The sequence below is a fragment of the Lontra canadensis genome, unplaced genomic scaffold (genome assembly GCF_010015895.1).
Source record: "Lontra canadensis isolate GAN:19392208 unplaced genomic scaffold, GSC_riverotter_1.0 scaffold57, whole genome shotgun sequence".
NCBI classification, from domain to species: domain Eukaryota; kingdom Metazoa; phylum Chordata; class Mammalia; order Carnivora; family Mustelidae; genus Lontra; species Lontra canadensis.
Genome location: NW_022631051.1, coordinates 6,062,877 through 6,083,127, shown reverse-complemented (window position 1 = coordinate 6,083,127; position 20,251 = coordinate 6,062,877). Strand labels below are relative to the sequence as shown.

Genomic DNA, 20,251 nt, shown 5'->3' with positions numbered 1-20,251 from the left:
ATACTGTAAAAGCAATCTGTGCCATTGTAGCAGATGACATAATCCAAAAAAAAGCAGATGGTCCAAAAGTTTCTTCCTACACCTCCCAATTTCTACTCCACTTAGGGTAACCAGTTTAATTGCCTGAGTTGTGTATCACTCTCTAACCTTATCCATACTTACAAAAAACAGAGCTAGTTGGCTTTTGGGGTTGTTGTTTTTTTTTTTTTAACATGAATTCTAACACATTACCAGACCATTGCTTGATTCACTTTACAGTATATTAACAATATCTGGCCAGGTCAATTGGTAAAGATCTAATTCAGTCTTTGAACAGCTAAATCCATAGAATAGATAACCCTACTACAGAACCATTTGTCCCCTTATTGATGAACATGTAAATTGATCTAAGCTTTTCTCTCAACAATAGCACTGAAATAAACATCCTTACACGTGTATATTTATCATAGAATGCTTTTATTTCCAAAGGGAGATTTCCAGTGCTGGGACCACTGGATCAAAGATATTTCTTATTTTAGTATATATTGCATACTTTTTAAATTGTAAGGTATTTACTTATTTATTTTTAAAGATTGTATTTATTTATTTCTCAGAGAGAGAGGGAGAGTACAAGCAGGGAGAGAAGCAGGCAGAGGGAGAAGTAGACTCCCGGATGAGCAAGGAGCCTGACATGAGGCTTGATCCCAGGACCCCAGAATTATGACCAGAGCCGAAGGCAGATGCTTAACCAAATGAGCCCCCAGGCATTGCTATATTGTGTACTTCTTGTCCAACAGGTTGTAACAATTTAAACCTCCATCAGGAATATATTGAGGACATCTGTCTCCTTCATTGTCATCAGGCACCAGATCCCACTCCATGTCAGCTGCTGAAGACAGGGCATATCTAAGTATCCTTGTACTGTTTGGATCAGTAATTTGGCCTCCAATATTGTACATTTTCATTAACTCCATTCTTGCTTACTGAACCATTTTCTTCTCTTGCTCATTTCATTTTCCTTCTCTAGATTGCAAAAGTGAGAGCACCTGTAAGTAACCAAATTCTTAGCAGTTCTAAATGTGTTATCTCTCACAGATATAGTTATCCTTAAAGGCAACCACACAAGTAGAAATTAAAAGATGCCTGTGAACATAGAATCTACATTTGATACCTCGCCCGATTCTCATAGTCTCTGAACACACAGGCTTCTTTGTATAGCCCTAACAAAACCTAGAGTACATGTGGGGTGAAGAACGCAGATTTGGACATCAGACTGATTGGAATTCAGACTCCATCACTGTGCAATTAAACACTATAGCCTGGGGCGCCTGGGTGGCTCAGGGTGTTAAAAGCCTCTGCCTTCGGCTCAGGTCATGATCCCAGGGTCCTGGGATCAAGCCCCACATAGGACTCTCTGCTCCACAGGGAGCCTGCTTCCTCCTCTCTCTCTGTCTGCCTCTCTGCCTACTACTTGTGATCTCTGTCTGTCAAATAAATAAATAAAATCTTCAAAAAAAAAAAAACACTATAGCCTTGTCTATAGAATGGCAGCAACAATACATCCTATATTTAACATTGTCTCTGAGTACTAGTAATAGTACTAAGTACTAATAGTACTAATGATAGTACTGAGTTCTAATAGTCTCTGAGTACTGATAATCTGTATAAAGTGCTTAGCATAGTGTTTGGCATTTATTGATTATTATATGATTGTTCACAAAATTTGACATCTCCTTTGAAATATAAACCATAGAAATGTAAATTGTTGAACATTTAAACCCATAGCCAAATGCCTCGTTTGCCCAGTGACCAAACTGTTTATATGCATCTAATACTAGTTAATGTTAATAAAAACATTTTAATTAATAAATAAATAAACCCACAGCCAAATGTTATCTTCTTAATGAAAAACTTGAAATTTAAACTGGAAATAATTTTTTCTTTTCCTTTTTTCCAGGTGTTGCTTGATGGCTTCTTTGGGGCCAAGTTCTGTGGTGTAGGCTCGGGCAGACACAAAGAAGACTAATACTTAACTTCAGCCTTGAAGAAGTTAACAGTCTAAAACTTAAAAAAATTAAAAACTTAAATTTAAAAACTTAAGTTAGACTTAAACAAGTCTAAAACTTAAAAACTTCAGCATAATCCAAGTTACGTGTTTTAAGAGAAGGAACTGAAAGGAATTATGGAAGAATTGTAACAGGAGTGATTAAGTCCTGGAGAATCGGGAAGTGCTTTGCAGATACCTGGCCATTTCAAGGTCGTGGCATCTTTTTACGTCCAGGTGCATATAAAGATACACAGACACATACACACACACACACCTTTCCAAGATTTTCTACTAAAACATTAATTTTTTCTTTTTTTTAAGATTTTATGTATTTATTTGAGAAAGAGAGAGAAAGCACGAGCAGTGGGGTGGGGAGCAGAGGGAGAGGGAGAAGTAGACTCCCCACTGAGCAGGGATCCGACATGAGTCTTTATCCCAAGCCTTAGGATCATGACCTGAGCCGAAGGCTGACGTTTAACCCACATTGTTTAACCCAGGTTGAGCCCCCCAGGCGCCCCAACGTTTGTTTTTTCTGAAAGCTGTTTTTTTGTTTTGGGGTAGAAACCTACAGCAGAATATTATTCGGCCTTCAAAAGGAAATTCTGACCACATGCTACAATACAAATGAATCTGGAAGGCATTTTTTGCTAAGTGAAATAAAACAAACACAAAAGAACCAATACAGGGCGATTCTGCTTCTGTGAAGTCCCATTTCGTTAAGTGGTAAAAATCACAAAGACAGAAAGTAGGATGGTGGTGGCCAGGGGCTGGGGGAGGGCGGAATGGGGAGTCCGTGCTCAATGAGCACAGCGTTTCCACTCGGGAAGATGAAAAAATTCTGTGGATGGATGGTGGTGACCGCTGAAAAACAGGGCGGATGTGCTTAATGTCCCTGAACTAGACCCTTAAAAATGGTTCAAATGGCAAATTTAATGGGAGGTATATTTTACCACAATGAAATAAAAGAATAAAAACATTTCTGTTTAGCACAGATGGTTGCTCATTGCATTCCATCACCGTGTTCTTGCTGTCTCCTTGCATTTCAATAGCTTTTCTGACCTTACTTGTCATGGGCATTTTAAGCACTAGCTCAGGGATCAGAGAGCTCCGGCTTCCTCAAATCTGGGCTCAATTTCTGTATCAACCATTTACATGGGGATAATAAAGCCATTTACCTCACAGGACTGCAGTGAAACTAAATGAGATAATACTTGTAAATACCTGAACACAATATCTGACACATGTAAGTGCTCAATAAATTTTACAATTACGGGACACCTGGGTGATTCAGTTGGTTAAGCGTCTGCCTTTGGCTTGGGTCATGGTCCCAGAGTCCTGGGATCGAGGCTGTGTCAGGCTCCCTGATCAGGAGGGAATCTGCTTCTCCCTCTCTTTCTCCCTCTGCTCCTCGCCTGCTCAATTTCTCTCCCACGCACTCACTGTCTCAAATAAATAAATAAAATCTTTAATAAAAAAATAAATGTTACCATTACTGTTCCCTCCTTCATAATTGCTTATTCGTAGGCAGGCATGAATGTCCATTTTTGGTTCCTTTCTTTTAACTTATATAGCTTGGGATAACTAGGATCGTACATTTACATGAAGAAAATAATGAATTGAGCAGTTGAATTGTCCCCCTGCAAACTCAATGAACAATCTGACAAATACATTCCCCCCTCCAAAATTCTCTTGAGGCATCCCATTGAGCTTGCTGCTGGTGCTGTCACATAAGTCTGGATTATATTAAGTAAGTTCCTAATCAATATATTACAAAATAGAAATATTAATCTATTTGGGGATCCCTTTTCTGGTTGCAGAGGTTAAGGAAAACCAGCAGTTTAAACCCAAGGGCCGAAGGGAGGATGGGGACCCAGTGATTAAACAGACACCCAACCTGAGACCTCGTAGGTCGCCGGTCAGGAATCTGGAAGGTTCATTATCAAGGCGACTACGATGTGTTCACTCAGTGCAACTGCTGCTAGTGTGAGGTGGAGAGGGGGTGGCAGGCACGGACTAAACAGTTCATTCAAGTCAGCCCAGAGGTGTCCCTGGACTTCACAGATTCATTCATTTAGACAGTTTGAGCCAAGAAATATGTCAGTCAAGCAGACAGTAGGATGTCTGTAGGGGAACTGTTCCATGCTGTAAATATCCTAGTGGTTTACTCAGGAGCCTTTGTCGGTTTGCAACATGTTTGAAAGAAGCTGAAGCCAAATATGTAGATTTCATTTCATTTAGCTGTAATTACATGGCCGAGGAAACTTGTTGAAGAAATTCATTGAGCTCCTTCCTTACCTTGAGCACTCTATTCAGAATTAAAGGTAGTTCACATGATTTTACTTTCTTCCTGGTGTGGTGAAAATGCTAGAACCCTTGGAAAAACACGCACAATGCCTAATTTCTTTTCACATTCTATTTCTCTCCTCCTGACTCCCTTTACGTGACCGACCCACTGATGCTGGCACATGCTGGCAAAGAATAAATCACATAAATATCAGAGCTCTGATTCCATCGTCATTTATGGCCAGTTTCACTATGGGGGTTTCTTAAATCTCCCCACAATTGCAATCTGTAGTCAGGAACAAGAGTCAGCATTAGAACTGGCTCACCGGGCTGCCCTCTGTCCTGTTTCCTCACCAAGGGATGGTGATTTGACACAATTCGGACAAATAAATTCAGCACAAAGCTACTGGGATAGAATTTATCCTATTTTTAATCTGGTTGAAAATCAACAGAATGACAGATTTTGAAAAATTGTAAAGCCAAAGAATGGAAATGAAGTCGAAATTCAGATGCCAGCCATGGATTTTAACATGTATGAATTGTTCTTGATGTTTCTATAGTGACACAAAGTACAATCCAGATAATGTGTGTTATATCACACATCAATCTTACCAGAGTGATTCAGTTTCAGAAGAAATACATTAAACTGAAATAATTAGGCTGTGCTCACCAAGAAGATGTAGTAACCATGCCATCATGGAAATGAGTCTATAAAGTTCCAGAACTGTTTGGCAATGTGGTAAACAACGCTTGGTCCTCGATTGTACATTTGCTTTTACAAAACCATTGTTCACTGCTGTATCTTCAGCATCTGGAACAGGGCCTGGGATCCAGAAGGTACTCAATCTACATTTATTGCTTTCTAATTTTTACTTAATTTTACTTAATTAATTTTACTTAATTAAAATTACTTAAGTAATTATTAATAATTACTTAAGTAATTATTAATAATTACTTAATACTTTTAGACTTAGAGAAAAGTTGCAAAAAGAGTTCAGAGAGTTCCACTTATGCCTTGATCTCCCCCAGCTTCCCCTAAAGTTAGTATCTTACAGAACCCTAGAACAATTACCCAAAATGGGAAAACGATATTGATTCAATATTGTTAACTAGCCCATAGACCTTAGAATTTCTCCAGTTTCCCCACTAATGTCCTCTGACTTGTCCAGGATACAATTCAGATCCCCAGCTTGCATTTAGTTATGCTCTCTCTCTCATCTGGGACAGTTTCTCAGTCTTTTTGTCTTTCATGACCTTGATATTTTTGAAAGGCATTGGCCAGTTATATTACAATGCCCCACGTTTGGGGTTTGTCTGATTTTTCTCCCAGTTGGATGGAGCTTCTGCATTTTTAGCAAGGATACCACAGCAGTGATGTCTGGTTCTTCTCAATGCATTCTGTCAGATGTGCACAAAGTCAATTTATTTCTGGTTTTGATAGCTTTGCTCACGTGGTTAAGGTGGTGTCTGCCGGGTTCCTTCCTGTAAAGTTACTATCTTGTTACGAGACGCTTTGAGACGCTGCAGATGCCGTTTCTAATCAAACTCTCACTCACTCATTAGTATCCGTCAACGATTCTTGCCTGGAACAAGTGATGATCTGTTTCTATCTTTCCTTCTACATTTATTCATTGGAATCTACCATAAGGAACAGCTGTCCCTTCTCCATCATGCCTTTGTTTCTTCATCTATTTATGTAAGAATGAGCCCCAGAAGCTTATTTTATTCTAACCCACTATTACCATTCTTTATGTTGTTGCTTACCTTCTCCCACATTTGGCCATTGGGAGATCCTTCAGATTGGCTCCTGTGTCTTTTAACATACCATCAACATTTTCTAAGCACTTTTTTGCTTCATAGTATTCCAAGATGTTTCAGGATCATCCTATACTTCCCTTGCTGAGTCCCCGAGGATCCTGAAATCCTTTGTTGGATGATGGTAGTTAGAATCTAAGATTGGCCCCTAGATGTGCTCATTTTACTGGAGTGTCATTGTCTCCACACCCTTTAATGGGCAGAGCTATGAAATCCATATACTTAAATATACAGGCATGTGTATTTTGTTCCTATCGTTCTATCTCTCTATCATATATCTTTTTTTTAAAGATTTTATTTGTTTATTTGACAGAGATCACAAGTAGGCAGAGAGGCAGGCAGAGGTGGGGGGGAAGCAGGCTTCCTGCTGAGCAGAGAGCCCGATGCGGGGCTCGATCCCAGCACCCTGGGACCGTGACCTGAGCTGAAGGCAGAAGCTTTAACCCACTGAGCCACCAAGGCACCCATCTATCTACTATCTTCAAAACAATGAGTTCATACGGATACCTTTCATTCCAATCTAACATCACAGAGTTCATTCTAGCCTTCTTCTCCCTTATTTGCAACTTCATTCTCATGGGATAGTAGGAGGCCTTACTCTCATTATCCACAATAAATGTACTTATTTGCTCAATCCTACAATGCACATAGAGTAATCTCAGAATTGCTAACCCATACCTCTGTGAAAAACAGATTTACTGACCAGAGGTGGATATTTGTGACAGTTCATTTTGCCTTTTACTTTACAGTTACAGTCAAAATACTGATTTTCAAGGTTACTTACCTAAGTACTTTCCTTTCCCACTCCCTTCACTATGGTTATACTGTTCACTTGGAATACAATTAAATTCGTTTTTTACTGTTTGTATTCCATTTTGCCCCTCCTCTTTGCTTTATTTATTTATTTGGGGGCATATGTGAAACATTGATATGGTTCTTAGAGTCAAAACCATTCTTTTTCCCTCCTTGGATAATGAATAGATGCATGTATACTTTCTTAGATCACCCTCATTTTTACTTGAAGGGTTACATATTATATTCTTTTTTGTACTTTGCTGTTTTCCACTTAACATATCCTGGAAATTACTCCATATTGGGTTCATAGAGGGCTTCCTCACTCTTTTTTTATAGCTGAATAGTACTCCAAATAGTTCTGAAGAGATATTTTGCAATAAGCAACCAAGACTTCAGTGAATAATCATTCATACATATACAGATAGGTAGATACAGATATATAGATAGGGTATAGATATATTTTATATATATATATATATATATTTATATATATCTATATCTGTATCTATCTATCTATACCAGAAACCAAGGAGGCATGCCAGGCACTGTTTCTCTCTTTGTGTGATGCAAAAGCGAGAATTCATCTTTTAATTTGGAGAAGGCATCTCAGCACACATCTGATCACTGGATCCCTGACATGTTTCTTGAATAGCAGGTCCCTGAATTTCCACCATCCTGCCAAGGATACTGCGGTACTCTAGCTTCTGCTGTCTTCCTCGATTGTGTGATGTCATCAAGTAATGTATCACTGTTACACAGGAGGTCCAGATGGTTCCTATTTTCTTCATATTATGTGATAACAAAAGATGGAAAATTTCAAAACACCTTGGAGCAAAACAGTAAGTGATTGTTGTTGTCTCTTCCACCCGAAGACCAATTGTTTCTTTTCAGAGTGGAAAAGAACATATTTGCCAAATCACTGGCCCATAATATGTACCTGAAGCCTTATTAATCTGCTTTAGCAACCATATGGCTCTGTCCAGCAATTGCAAAGGAACTACAGCTTGGTTTAGCTTGTGACGTTCTACCATCCATTTTCTGCAAGTGCCAGAACGGCTATTCAGATAAAGATGTGATAGGAGGGGCCACTACCCTGTATCCTTTCAAGCTTTAAACAGAGGCATGAGCCTCTGTGATGCGATATTGCACTGATTTTCTATTCTGACCTACCTGGGGAATGGGGACAGTTTTAAAGACTCATTCCTAGTCCTTCCCACTAGGATAGCTCTTACCCCACAAGTCAAGGACCCCAAACTGCCAGGGTTTTTTCACACATTAATACATTTTGTTTTGTCTTTTGTCAAGGGATAGCAAACTCCATTGTGGAATTAAATATACCCTAGTTCAGATAGACTTTTTGGACATCTATTACCTAACTTACAATGAGATTGGTAAGCATTATCTGGTTACAGTTCCTAAAAATTTAATAAACAATATGGTTTTAGACTTCTGCTGTAGCCCAATGATCTACTTGGAAGAGATGTAGTAAGTGTATTGCTAGGGTGGCACTTAAACACTAAGATCTTGTCCATACTCGCCATGGCTCTTGAAGTCAAGGGGACCCAACTCTGCACTGCACCTCAGCCCCATTCACCAGTGGTTGTCCCAGGTGACCTCTTCCTCCACTTCCCACACCTTCTGCACATCCTCTCCCCTGAGCCCTCCCTTGTCTCCTTGCCCGGTAACCAGATTCTGACTTTTACAACCACTGATCACCATCATCCCTATGGTTGAGGCAACTTCCATGGTCCCCTTCTGGTTTCTTGGGTCTCATTCTCAGTGCTCATTTTTAGCTGTGTAGTCACGTCTGCTGCCTGCACAAAAGAGACCTCTACTCTCAGCCCTTGACCTTTAAGGAACTCCAACTCCCTATTGACTTGCTGTTCAGCTCAAGTCCTTTTCCTCCCAGAGAGGGGCCATTTGGACATATTTCACTTGGATTGTGGGAAAGGCATCTCCTCTCCATCCAAGAGGAGAGACGAGGGCTATCAAGAGCTCATATTTGAACAAGTCAGTAAAGGATAGAAGAATCCTAAGAATTAAAAATCAGTTTATTGATTTTAATTAAAAACAGGCGTTTTCAGTTTCACAAGCACCTCTAAACAGTCTTCCCACAAGACAGCCTATGGGCTCTGAATATTCCCTGCATCGAAAGCAGTTTATCTATTGGCTATGGATAGAGTTCATTACTGACATGTGAACCTATCTTTCTGCTTTCAACTTAAATACCAGTGATAAACATGTGTAGTATCTGAACTTCACATAATAAATCTCAGTGTGTGTGTGTGTGTGTTTTAAACCACAAATAGAAAACAATCAGTACATGGATGGGTCCTAAGGAGGATGAGGGAAGGCAGTTGGTATCCAACCAATACAGCCACCAAATTTATTTTAGCATTTTTCTCTCAATAAACATACATGAAACTTGCAATCGCAAATGAAGTAGGATTATAATTTGGATTTATAAATCCTTTTTTTAAAAACCTCAGGTGCCAAAGCAGAGATGTTTGAAAGTAAGCATCTTTATCCTATGAGCAATTTCAAACTCACAGAAAGAGATCAAAATTATTAGGGAAATGAACATAGGGAGATTTAAGAAAGAACATTAATGCTGAATTGTTACACTGTTGCAGTTCTAGCCTTTTCGCTGTTTCTGATAGCATGATAACACACTGTAGTCTTGCCAGTGTTAACTGGCCTGATTTAAGGGAAATCTTCTTTAAAGCCTTCCCTGGGAGGCTAGCCTCATTTGCCATTTCTAAACTAAGAATCATTGCAAACTGGTGAATTTCTTCTGTATCTTCCTAATGTCTGTGAAAGATATTGATCTGTGAGTCGTTACACTTGCATTTAGCTTTGCCTTTCAAACACCGAGGTTTTGTGGCCTTCCTGGGGCATGGGAGAGAGAAGCAGTCCTTTCCACCTTCCTCAGATTGCACTAGTGAGGTGGCTCTTAGAGGCCAGAGACCCTTCAGGGGCATTTAGGGAAAACCAGCAATGAAGACCTGCAGAACTGTTCTGTGGGGGGACGGCCATGCCCTTCTCTGCTCCTTCCCAAGCCAGATTGCCCTCTTATTTGAAATCACCATCTTTTTTTTTTTTTTTAATTTATATGACAGACAGAGATCACAAGTAGGCAGAGAGGCAGGCAGAGAGAGAGGGGGAAGCAGGCTCCCTGCTGAGCAGGGGCTCCATCCCAGGACCCTGGGATCATGACCTGAGCCAAAGGCAGAGGCTTTAACCCACTGAACCACCCAGGCGCCCCCTGAAATCACCATCTTAACTTAAGAGATGACTCTCAACTTGTATGAGTAAAAGTAACACACTTCTAATCGATATATAATAGAATGATCACGTTTTCCTTCAGGGCTCACAATTCGCCTTTCTTCATTTCAATCACTGCTTGTCTTTACCACCCTTAACTTCTTCATGTTTATCATTTTCTAACATTGGCCTTTTCATTTTCAAATAAATCATCTTTTTTTTTTCCACTCTGGAATTTGAAAATCCTGATTTTCCTAAACCTTGAAGCTACAGCCGTGGGCTTTCTCCGGCTCCCTGCTATCTGGATCCCAATATTTGTCATTGTTGCAATGGGTGACTATTGCAACTATTGTTGCAATAGGTGACAACCTTGGCTATTGAAGGATCTCCTGATTAAAGTGCCACTATTTAAAAAAAAATGTTTTTAAAGATTGTATTTATTTATTTATTTGAGAGAGAGAGAGAAAGAGAATGAGAGAGAGAACACAAGCAAGGGGAGGGGCAGAGGGAGAAGCAGACTCCCCTTCGATCAGGGAGCCTGATGGGGCTCAATCCCAGGACCCTGATATCATGACCCAGGCCAAAGACAGACGCTTAACCGACTGAGCATTCCAGGCACCAACCCCCCCACCAACTTTTTTTTTTTAGAGAGGGAGTGGTGGTTAGCTGAGTTGAGAGGTGGAAAACACCAGTGTCTTGGTGATATTCGTTGAACCTCCACATATCCCTGAAACATTTTGTCCCCTTAGAATTTCCAGTCTCAAGATCCAACACATTCTCCATTTTTGCTGGACCAGGTTTGAGTTGGGTCTCTGTCCCTTGCCACCAAAACACAATTATACTGCCTTCCTTACGGCTTCTTCGACCACTTAGGCACTTCATCCTCAAGCAGAAGAACTTAAGAGGATTTTGTCTCTAAGACTATGGGTAACACAAAGCCAGGAAGGCCCAGAATGCTCAACCAGAACACAAAGCCTCCGGTGAAGTTCCACAGTTGAAGCCTTGGCCAAAAGCATCCTTGACCTTGAGCCATATGCTTGCTCCCTCTTATTTCAGTCCTCCCAGATTCTGTTTTAGCAGCTGGGTTCTCCCAAAACATTTCATTAACTGCTTTTTCTTTTCACTGTCTATGTAAGCAGCAAAAACAAACAAACAAAAACAAGAATAGAATGAAAGAAAAAATATCCATACACAGAGAGGTAACAATACTTTATTCAATTTTTACAGAAAATAGGAATCATTCTGTTTTTAGTATTTTGACCATTTTACTCTTATTTTATTTTATTTTTTGATTGGTGAAGCTAGAAGAGGAAAACAATTTTCTCATTCCCACCTGCTCTTCCATTGACAGGAGAAGGAGGACCATCCTTATAATAAGTGACGTTCAGAAATCTGGCCAGTCTATTAAGAGGCTTTTAACAGAGCGACCTCACACCTCTGCTCTAGAATTCAGTGGGCTGAATTCCAGCCTTTGTTTAATTAATTAAATAGGGAGGCCTTTAGCCTGAGGTGACTCAAACTATGTAAACAATCGAATATCTAAGCCTATAAATGCCTCAAGGTTAAGAAATCAAAACCTAAGGACAGCCGATCTCAAACAGCCCATTAGGCTTAAAGCTCTAGCCAATCAAATAATGTCCTTTCTTTGCTCACACACCTTGTCTACACCAAGTCTTCCCCTGGCTCTTGTCGGCAGAACACGTAGCCATTTCCAGTTTGGCACTTCCCTGTTGGAATCAATTTTTACTCAAATAAACTCACAGAAATTTTAATATGCCTCAGTTTATCTGATAACGCCCTGTAAACATGACTCAGCGACGAGCCTATTTTCTTATTCCTGTTAGAACCCATTAGGTTCCTGTGGAACCAATCTGAGAGAGTGCGAAGGAAGGATGCTTGGTCTACTAATGTGAAGTCCTAATTCCACTGGAAAACAAGCAGCCTTGCAAATTATGGGGACAGGAAGAGGTTTCTGGGGAGGAAGTTCCTTATGGGGTTAGGCAATTCAGTCACTGAGGTGGGATTATGTAGTGGAAACGTGTTTGTTCCAACAGTGATGTTCTGGATTATCAGAAAAATAAGGGGCATGCTAGTGAGGATTCCTGCCAATGGGGACATCTCCAAGGAGACTGAACCTGCTCAAGCCTAGCCTCTTGTATGGAACCTGGACAGCAAAGATCCCCCTTCTGTCCCCACCCCCTGACAGGGGGAGGGGGGCAGGCTTCTCTCTAGCAGTGGTTTCCCAAACTGAGTAACTGAGTCTCAGGAAGGAAATGCTGTGGGAAGGGAACCCATCTGGGGATAAGACAACCCTACGGTGCACACAGGACGGGAGCTTGGGGGTGGGGTTGGGACTGAACTTGGACTATGGGGAGAGATTCCTGGACCCCGCCCACAACTACTGAAACTGATTTTACAAGTATGGAGGCCTAGAAACCTAATGTGTTGGTTTTTTTTTAAGATTTATTTATTTATTTATTTGACACAGAGAGAGAAAGAGAGTGTGAACACAAGCAGGAGGAGCGGCAGAAGGAGAGAAAAAAGCAGACTCCCCACTGAGCAGGGAGCCTGATGTGGGGCTGGATCCCAGGACCCTGGGATCATGACCTGAGCCGAAGGCAAGACTGAGCCACCCAGGGGTCCCAAGACACCTAATGTTTAACAATTTTTTAAAAATTACCCACTCACATTTGATCAAAGTGAAACATTTCTTTATTGATATATTACTATTTATATACTGAAGTCTGATTTTTGGTTACTATTATGTTTCCTCTCTCTTCTTTCTTCATCAATACTTCTATTGGTATCCCTACACTTACTGTACACTTACAATACAGTTACTGTACTAATTATACATTTTATTATCTGATAGAGGAAATATCTCTTCATTACTTCTTAAAACGTTTTCCTATCTTTGAATTTTTAAGTATTTTGTCAGATTCTCCCAATGATCTCAATGAGATATTGGTTGGGATCACATTAAGTCTACTCAAGTGGAAAGACTCAACATTTTTCAATCTTTCTTTCCAATGTGGAAAGTAGACTGCGTCTCACTTTATTCAGATCTATTTTTTTTAAAGATTTTATTTATTTATTTGACAGAGAGATCACAAGTAGGCAGAGAGTCAGGCAGAGAGAGAGGGGGAAGCAGGCTCTCTGCTCAGCAAGGATGCTGAGGCAGATGCGGGGCTCGATCCTAGGACCCTGAGATCATGACCTGAGCCGAAGGCAGCGGCTTAATCCACTGAGCCACCCAGGCACCTCTATTCAGATCTATTTGTATATGTCTCAAAATGTTTTGCATTAGTCTTAAAAATCCTTACTGTTGCTCGGACTATTGCTAGGTGTTCTATTTTTTTGTCACTATTGTAAGTGGAGAACTTTTTCCATAATGATTCTTAATCACTTATCAGTGAATCAAAAGGAAGCTATTGATTTTTTTGCAGATAACTTAGAATACTGCCACTTTGTTGAGTTTTGGTTTTGTTTTGTTTGGTGTTTTGTTTTTTGTTTCATTTTGGTTTTAAGAGAGAGAACGTGAGTGCAGGGGGAGAGGAGCAAAGAGGAAGGAAGAGAGAGAATCTTAAGCAGGCCCCACGCCACAACCCTGAGATCGTGACCTGAGTCAAAATCAAGAGTCAGACGCTCAACTGACTGAGCCACCCAGGCGCCCCTGTTGAGTTTTCTTATCAAAGCAAACAGGTATTCTATTGATTCTGGCTAGGGCTCCAGTTAAATTATCATCATGCACAGCCAATCTGATTATCTGGAATCTTCTTTCTCATTAGACATGCTTCTTATTTCTCCTTCATGTTCAATCTTAGAGGTGATGACAATTGCTTGGTTCATTTTTCCTAAGTGCATGATTCTTAACCAGCAAAACAGAACGCCTATACTCAAGCTTTGTGCCAGAGAACATAACTTTGACCTGGTTACTGTTTAACCATTATCCAAATAGTCCAAAGAAATGGTGCTAAGGGTGGGTAGTCTGAAGGACATGAATCAATTCTCTGCTAGTTTAGATTTTAATCCCTGGATGGAATTAGATTGTCAGAGAGCCCCACATTTGCTCTGCATTGTGTTGGCCCTACAGAATTGCCTTTGCAAAGCTGTGCTTTGCCTTCCTCCCTTGATTTACATCAGAAATGGCTTAAAATCACCTGAAAAATCTATCATGACTGTTTTCAGGGGTTTTCTTTAGGTCATCGTCCATGTCATCACTTAGTAACCTCAACATAAAGAAAGACCTATGATTTAAAAAACAAAACAAAACAAAACAAAACACACCTACAATACTACAGTACCAGAAATAGCTGTTGGTGTAACTCACTAATATTAGATTTTGGGGTCCCTCATCCTCCAAATTACACAGTCTAAAGTGGTGTGGGGCTAGGTTGTCCAAATGGGGCTCTGGTGCCGGAGGGGTTGGGTTAATTCTTAAATGTCTAAGCAGATAAAGTTATATTAAAACCAGCCTGTTCAATATGGAAAACAAGAACACGGCAGAGTGAAAAAAGTCAGAGGAAGGTCTCTCTACAGAGGAAAAGAATAGGTATATGGATCATTATTAGAAGTCCATTTATATGAAAATCAAAAACTACATACTTGTACACCCTGAATCACAAATCCTCTCATTAAAGAGTGGCTTATGATCGTAGCTTTGGTTTTTATGAGAGATTATTACTAGAAATAGCTATATGAGAATTGTTTCTGAATTTCTCATAAAAAATCCTGTCAAGAACCTCATCCAGAAGTGTGCAGATGAAAATTTCCATTCAAGAATTTAGTTACGAGAAATCACGGGCTCGTTTTTCCAATTCCAGCGTTTTCTCCTCTTAGGGTAATGATATCTGGTTATTATGGGGTTTCCCCTTCTCTCACACCACCACTCCCACCGCCCCCCCGCCCCATCCAGACTGCTGAGAAACTCAGAACAAAATGTCCCATTGAAACAGAGTGATTGTATGAACCTCAGTTGACATCTTATTCATTTTCACAAATTTGTTTAGCCTTATCGTTAATACTTCACGTAGGTCATCCCAAATGTTTTTGGACGAAAGTCCAGGTAGGCATGGCATTTTGTTTCTATTCTTAGGTGGTTATTTTTCGTGGCTCAGACGAGGTCTACCATTGAGCTAGAGCACACAGTAGGAGTTCCTGGTGCAGCCCCCCTCCTGCGGTTAACTGAGGCATTGCAACTCAGCTGCATAAAAGTGGTCAGCCCGGTTTCTCACCACCAATGGGAGGCAGTGCCATGGAGCCTCTAAGATTAGACTGGTTTCTTGAGGGAATGCAAGCCCAGATCGCCCAGTTTTACAGTTTTTCAAGAAAAGCTGGAATTCAAGGTTTTAAAGGGAATCCTGTTTTTTGAAATGTTGACAACTAGTTCAAATTCTTTAAAAGACTGGACCAGCAGAAGACAGGATGTTGGCTGATGAGGAATAGGGGGAGAAATGAAGAGTTGTTGCTCATTGGGTACAGGTTTCAGTTCTCTGGAATGGCTAAGTCTTAGAGATTTGCTGTACAAGAGTTGGTCTGTCATTGACAACACAGTATTGTGTGTTTAAAATGTTAAGAGATCAGATCTCCAGTGAAGTGCTCTTACCACTGCCACCACCACCACAATGACAAAAGAGAGGACATACAAGGAAACTCTGGAGATGAGGGGTATGTTTATTACCTTGACTGTGGTAATGATGGGTGTATGCATATGTCCAAATTCATCAAACTGCATACATTAGACACATGCTGTTATACATGCATGTATCACATATACATTGTTTTTTAAACACAAAAGCTCTGGACCAAGCCACCATCTGTGACCCAGACCTAGGCCTTTGGGATCTGAGACGTCTGGGAGCAGGTTTCAGAAACCCCATTACCAGAAGACAAAGTAGGAACTCTGTCACCAGGGAGCTGATGTCATAATGGCATTGAAGATCACCTTGACTTTGACCTGAATCATAAAGCTCTTGCTCTGAGAAATCAGAAGCTGGGAGCTCTGTATCGGATTTTGTGGGCATGATTAGTAGAAAGAGGACTGCACTTGAGATCTGGGAACACAGCCTTGATCTCGGCTCTGCCACCAAGGAATTCCATGCGGGCTTGGTGAGCCCATGGGATTTCCTGAGGCCTCCAGAGCACTCCCTGCACTTAGAGGAGGTTAGGTAGGTCATGTGAATCTTTCTAATTCTTTCTTTCCCGAAGCATCTTATCAGAAACCCCAAATGAGAAAAGAAGTCTCCACCCATCTATAAATCCTATGCTTTTACAGAATTGTCTAAACGTCCAATGTTGCCACTAACACCAAGTGAACTGAATTTTCAAGGGCGAGTTCCAAAAAAGATCAGGATCAAAAAAATAGGAGACAGGTGCGCTCCCAATCTCCACCAAAGGAAATTCTAATATCACACTTTTCTACCAAGGAGAACATGGTCACAAGATGCTTTAGTGCTTTACTGATTTTTGAGAAGGTGGAGTTAATACTTGATCACTTATGAGCAGACACTTTATGTCTCATCTCTTTTGGTAAATAAATTAAAAAAAAAACCACAGACTATAACCAACTGACTGTTAACAGTGCTTTCAGAGTCCACAATTACTTTAATTCTGCAATGCTTGCTTCGAGTTTTTCCTTAACGGCACCACAAAATTCTCCCACCTTTTCTTCGTTTTTATAAAACTGGAAGGTTGGGATGCAAATGATCTCCAGGTCCCTCAGCAGCTCCTCACACTCATCAGCGTCCACTTCCAGGAACACCACATCCTCATACTTCAAGGACAGGGACCGGAAAAGGGGCTTGATGGTCCTGCAAGGCCCACACCAGGTGGCCGAGAAGTCCACAGCTACCAATCTCTCCCCGGCCTCCTTGAGTGCCAAATCAAATTCCTCCTTGCTCAGGATCGCTTTCACCAGGTCCACCTCCAGGAGTTCCATTGTCTGTGACAGCTCCAAGACATTGCCTTCTGTGGGCTGGATGGCTTCTTGTGAGGACTTGGGAATGTCATCCTCCTTGGACAGGATGGTTTCTTTTGAGGACTTGAGGAGGTCACCTTCCTTGGGGTGGATGGTGTTTTCTGAGGACTTGATGTCAACCTGTCTGGGCAGGATGCTTTCCTCTAAGGACATGAGGATATCTCCCTCCTTGGGGTGGATGGTATCTTCTGACGACTTGGTGTCACTATCCCTAAGCAGGATGCTTTCATCTGAGGACTTGGAAGTGTGGCTGTGCTTGGACAGGATGGATTTTGCTAAGACCTTGGGGCTGTTGACCTGCTTAGACTGGGAAGTTCTTGCTGAAAACTTGGGGGCGTTGGCCCCCTTGGGCAGAATGGATTTTGCTAAGAACTTGTGGCTACTGGCCTGCTTAGGCAGGATGGATTTTGCTGGGGAAATGGTGTCACCCTTCTTGGGTGGGATGTGTTGTTCTGAAGAAGTAGACATGCCATCCTCCTTTGGCAGGATGAATTTTTCTGAGGAATTGGGGATGTCATCTTGCTTGGGTGGGATATTTTTTTCTGAAGAATGGAGGGTGTCAGCCTGCTTGGGTGGGATGGGTTTTGCTGAAAAATTGGGGGTGTCAGACTTCTTGAGTGGGGTGGTTTTTGCTGGGGAATTGAGGCTATCAGTCTGTTTGTATGGGGTGGTTTTAGTTGGGGAATTGGGTGTATCGCCCTGCTTGGGTGGGGTGATTTTTGCTAAGAAACTGGAAGTTTCAACATGGTTGGGTGATATGGGTTTTGCTGAGAAATTGAAGATGTCCGTCTGCTTGAGCGGGATAATTTTTTCTGGGGAGTTGGGGGTATCAGCCTGCTTGGGTGGCATTGTTTCTGCTGACAAACTGGGGATGTCGGCCTGCTTGGGCAAGATGGGCTTTGCTGAAAAACTGGGGATGTCAGCCTGCTTGGGCTGTATGGTTTTTGCTGAGAAATTGGAGATGTTACTTCCCTGTACAGGTGGGAATATGTCCTTGGGCTGTGGACCTTTGGGCTCCACTGCAGGCAGGTATTGTATGTTGTTGTCCTCGTGGGCCAAGGCCACCTCCTGGATATGTGCTGGGTCCAAGAATTCTGGGACCAACGGAGTCACATGACTGGACAGACCCTGTAATAGTGGACTTTCTGAACAAAAAAATAAATAAATAAAAATACAGAACACACACACACACACACACACACACACACACACACAAATTCTTATCACATACTCCAGGGAAGACTCACGTCGTTCTTAGAGCTCACAAATGTAGTTTTATGAATGATATATCAACTCGCATAATCACATTCAACAGAAGGCCAGGCAGTATGTGATTACACATATCTTTATATAAAGCTGTTTTTCTTTAAACACTACAACTTTTCTCTGCTTCAATCCTGTTGCCTCCTCCCTAAGCATGTGGGTGCCTAAGTTGACCCTCCTCCCTCCCACTCACCATTAGCATCACCTTGACTGGCTGCTTCTTGTTTCTCTGGACTCATTTCCAGTTCTTCCGGGGCTCCCGCTCTATCACTTTCCACTTCCAGTTCCTTGTCCATACCCACTCATACTTCACGCATGTCTCACAGTGAAGACGAGGTGGTACCCTTCAACTTCTTCCAAACTCACCAACCTACATCACACAAAGAGGAACAACTTACAGGCGGGTCGTGCTTATAACTGGTCTTCCCTAGTAGTTGAGAGTTTCATGACAGCCTTGGTTCTGGAGGCCGAGCTGGGTGTTGGCCTTGCCCGGTGCCTGCTGTGTGTTCACAGGCATTATTTCCTATAACATAGCAGACCACTGAGGTAAGTACCATTATGATCCTCACTTTACAAATAAGAAAGCTGAGCCTTGGGCAAGTTATGTAACTTGCTCAAGCTCACAAAGCCAGTAGATGGGCGGGTTCCAAGCCTGCCCTCTGCAAACTACACTGAACTCTTCTGTTTGCCAAAGGATGGTAACTTGAAACCATCTTTCCTACAGCCTCCCTCTAGGATTCTTCAGCCCCAGCTTTCTTTCTGACGCATCACTCTAACCATCATAGTGTCTCCTCCTAATCATGTTACTCTCCTCTACAAAGTCCTGCCTGCCTGTCAGGTGTCCTATTGAGTTATTTGGAAGGGAGTAGATGATAACATGGAGAGATTCCCTGACTGAGAAGTGAAAACATCACACCTTCCATCCAAATAGATGGGAATCTGAGAGGACAGATACCTGTGTCCTGGCCTTCCCTCTGCAAGAATGAAACCTCAGCATGGACCCAGGTTAGATGTGTTCAGAGGAAAGCTGACAGCAGAGGAGTATTTGCCTGAGTTCCATTTTGGAGGCCAGGAAGAGCCCACATCCTTGTGAACTCCAAACCAACATGGCAGCTAGGGGCCCCCGGCAGAGGGCATGACTGAGTTCTAGGGCCTGGGGCAGGCTCCTGGCCGCATAGCCTGCTATGTGCAAGCCAAGGATCTGGAAATCCTGCACAGCCTGGAGTGGGGCTGTGAGAGTCCTGGGAAGACCAGCTGACCTACAGAGACCTCAAGGAAGAAGAAAGAAGCCACCATGAAAGGGGATTTGGGACCAGAGGCAAGAACTGGAGTCGCAGGCTCAACCAGTAGGTAAGAACATGGGGGCCCACCTCCTCGATGGGACCAGTGGTCTTCAGCTGTCCTCAGTCTAGGGACCAGGCCAGACTAGCCACTTGACATGGGAAACCAGAGGCAGATGGCTGGGCCACAACCAGGCCCCATGACCCTGTGCACCCAAATATTATGGAGAAAGTGGAGGAATGGGAAAGATTGAGCTGCTACCAGAATGAGAAAGTGTTCATCAGGCTGAAATTTCACAAATAGGCAGATTAAATCCCACCCCTCAACATTCCCCCACAAATTCCCTAGACCTAGGGCTCATGGAGAAAGTAGATTCACTGTAGAACAATTTTAAAGCCACATTCTATTTGCATATCTTCATAAAAGTGAGGGGATCTGTGACCCTGTTGTGCTTAAATCTGGGGGATCTAAGCTGTGTTTTAGATTTGGCAGAATGGTTCCAGTCATTTCTACTCTTCATTCTGCAATTCAGATGCATTTCAAGCAAC

At 41.8% G+C, this 20,251-nt stretch overlaps 1 protein-coding gene across 2 annotated transcripts; it reads right to left on the bottom strand.

The window, feature by feature from the left end:
- Positions 1-16,731: 16,731 nt before the first annotated feature.
- Positions 16,732-18,789, bottom strand: TXNDC2 (thioredoxin domain containing 2). 2 transcript variants are annotated; one of them, XM_032875764.1, is made up of 3 exons: positions 18,628-18,789; positions 18,084-18,304; positions 16,732-18,038 (listed from the first exon to the last, which is right to left on the bottom strand). In XM_032875764.1, exons 1-3 carry the CDS (start codon positions 18,716-18,718, stop codon positions 16,782-16,784), a joined length of 1,569 nt encoding a protein of 522 aa, XP_032731655.1. In that variant the 5' UTR covers positions 18,719-18,789; the 3' UTR covers positions 16,732-16,781. The 2 variants fall into 2 exon arrangements, with proteins under 2 accessions (XP_032731655.1, XP_032731654.1); XM_032875763.1 differs by having other exon boundaries at positions 16,732-18,304.
- Positions 18,790-20,251: the final 1,462 nt, after the last annotated feature.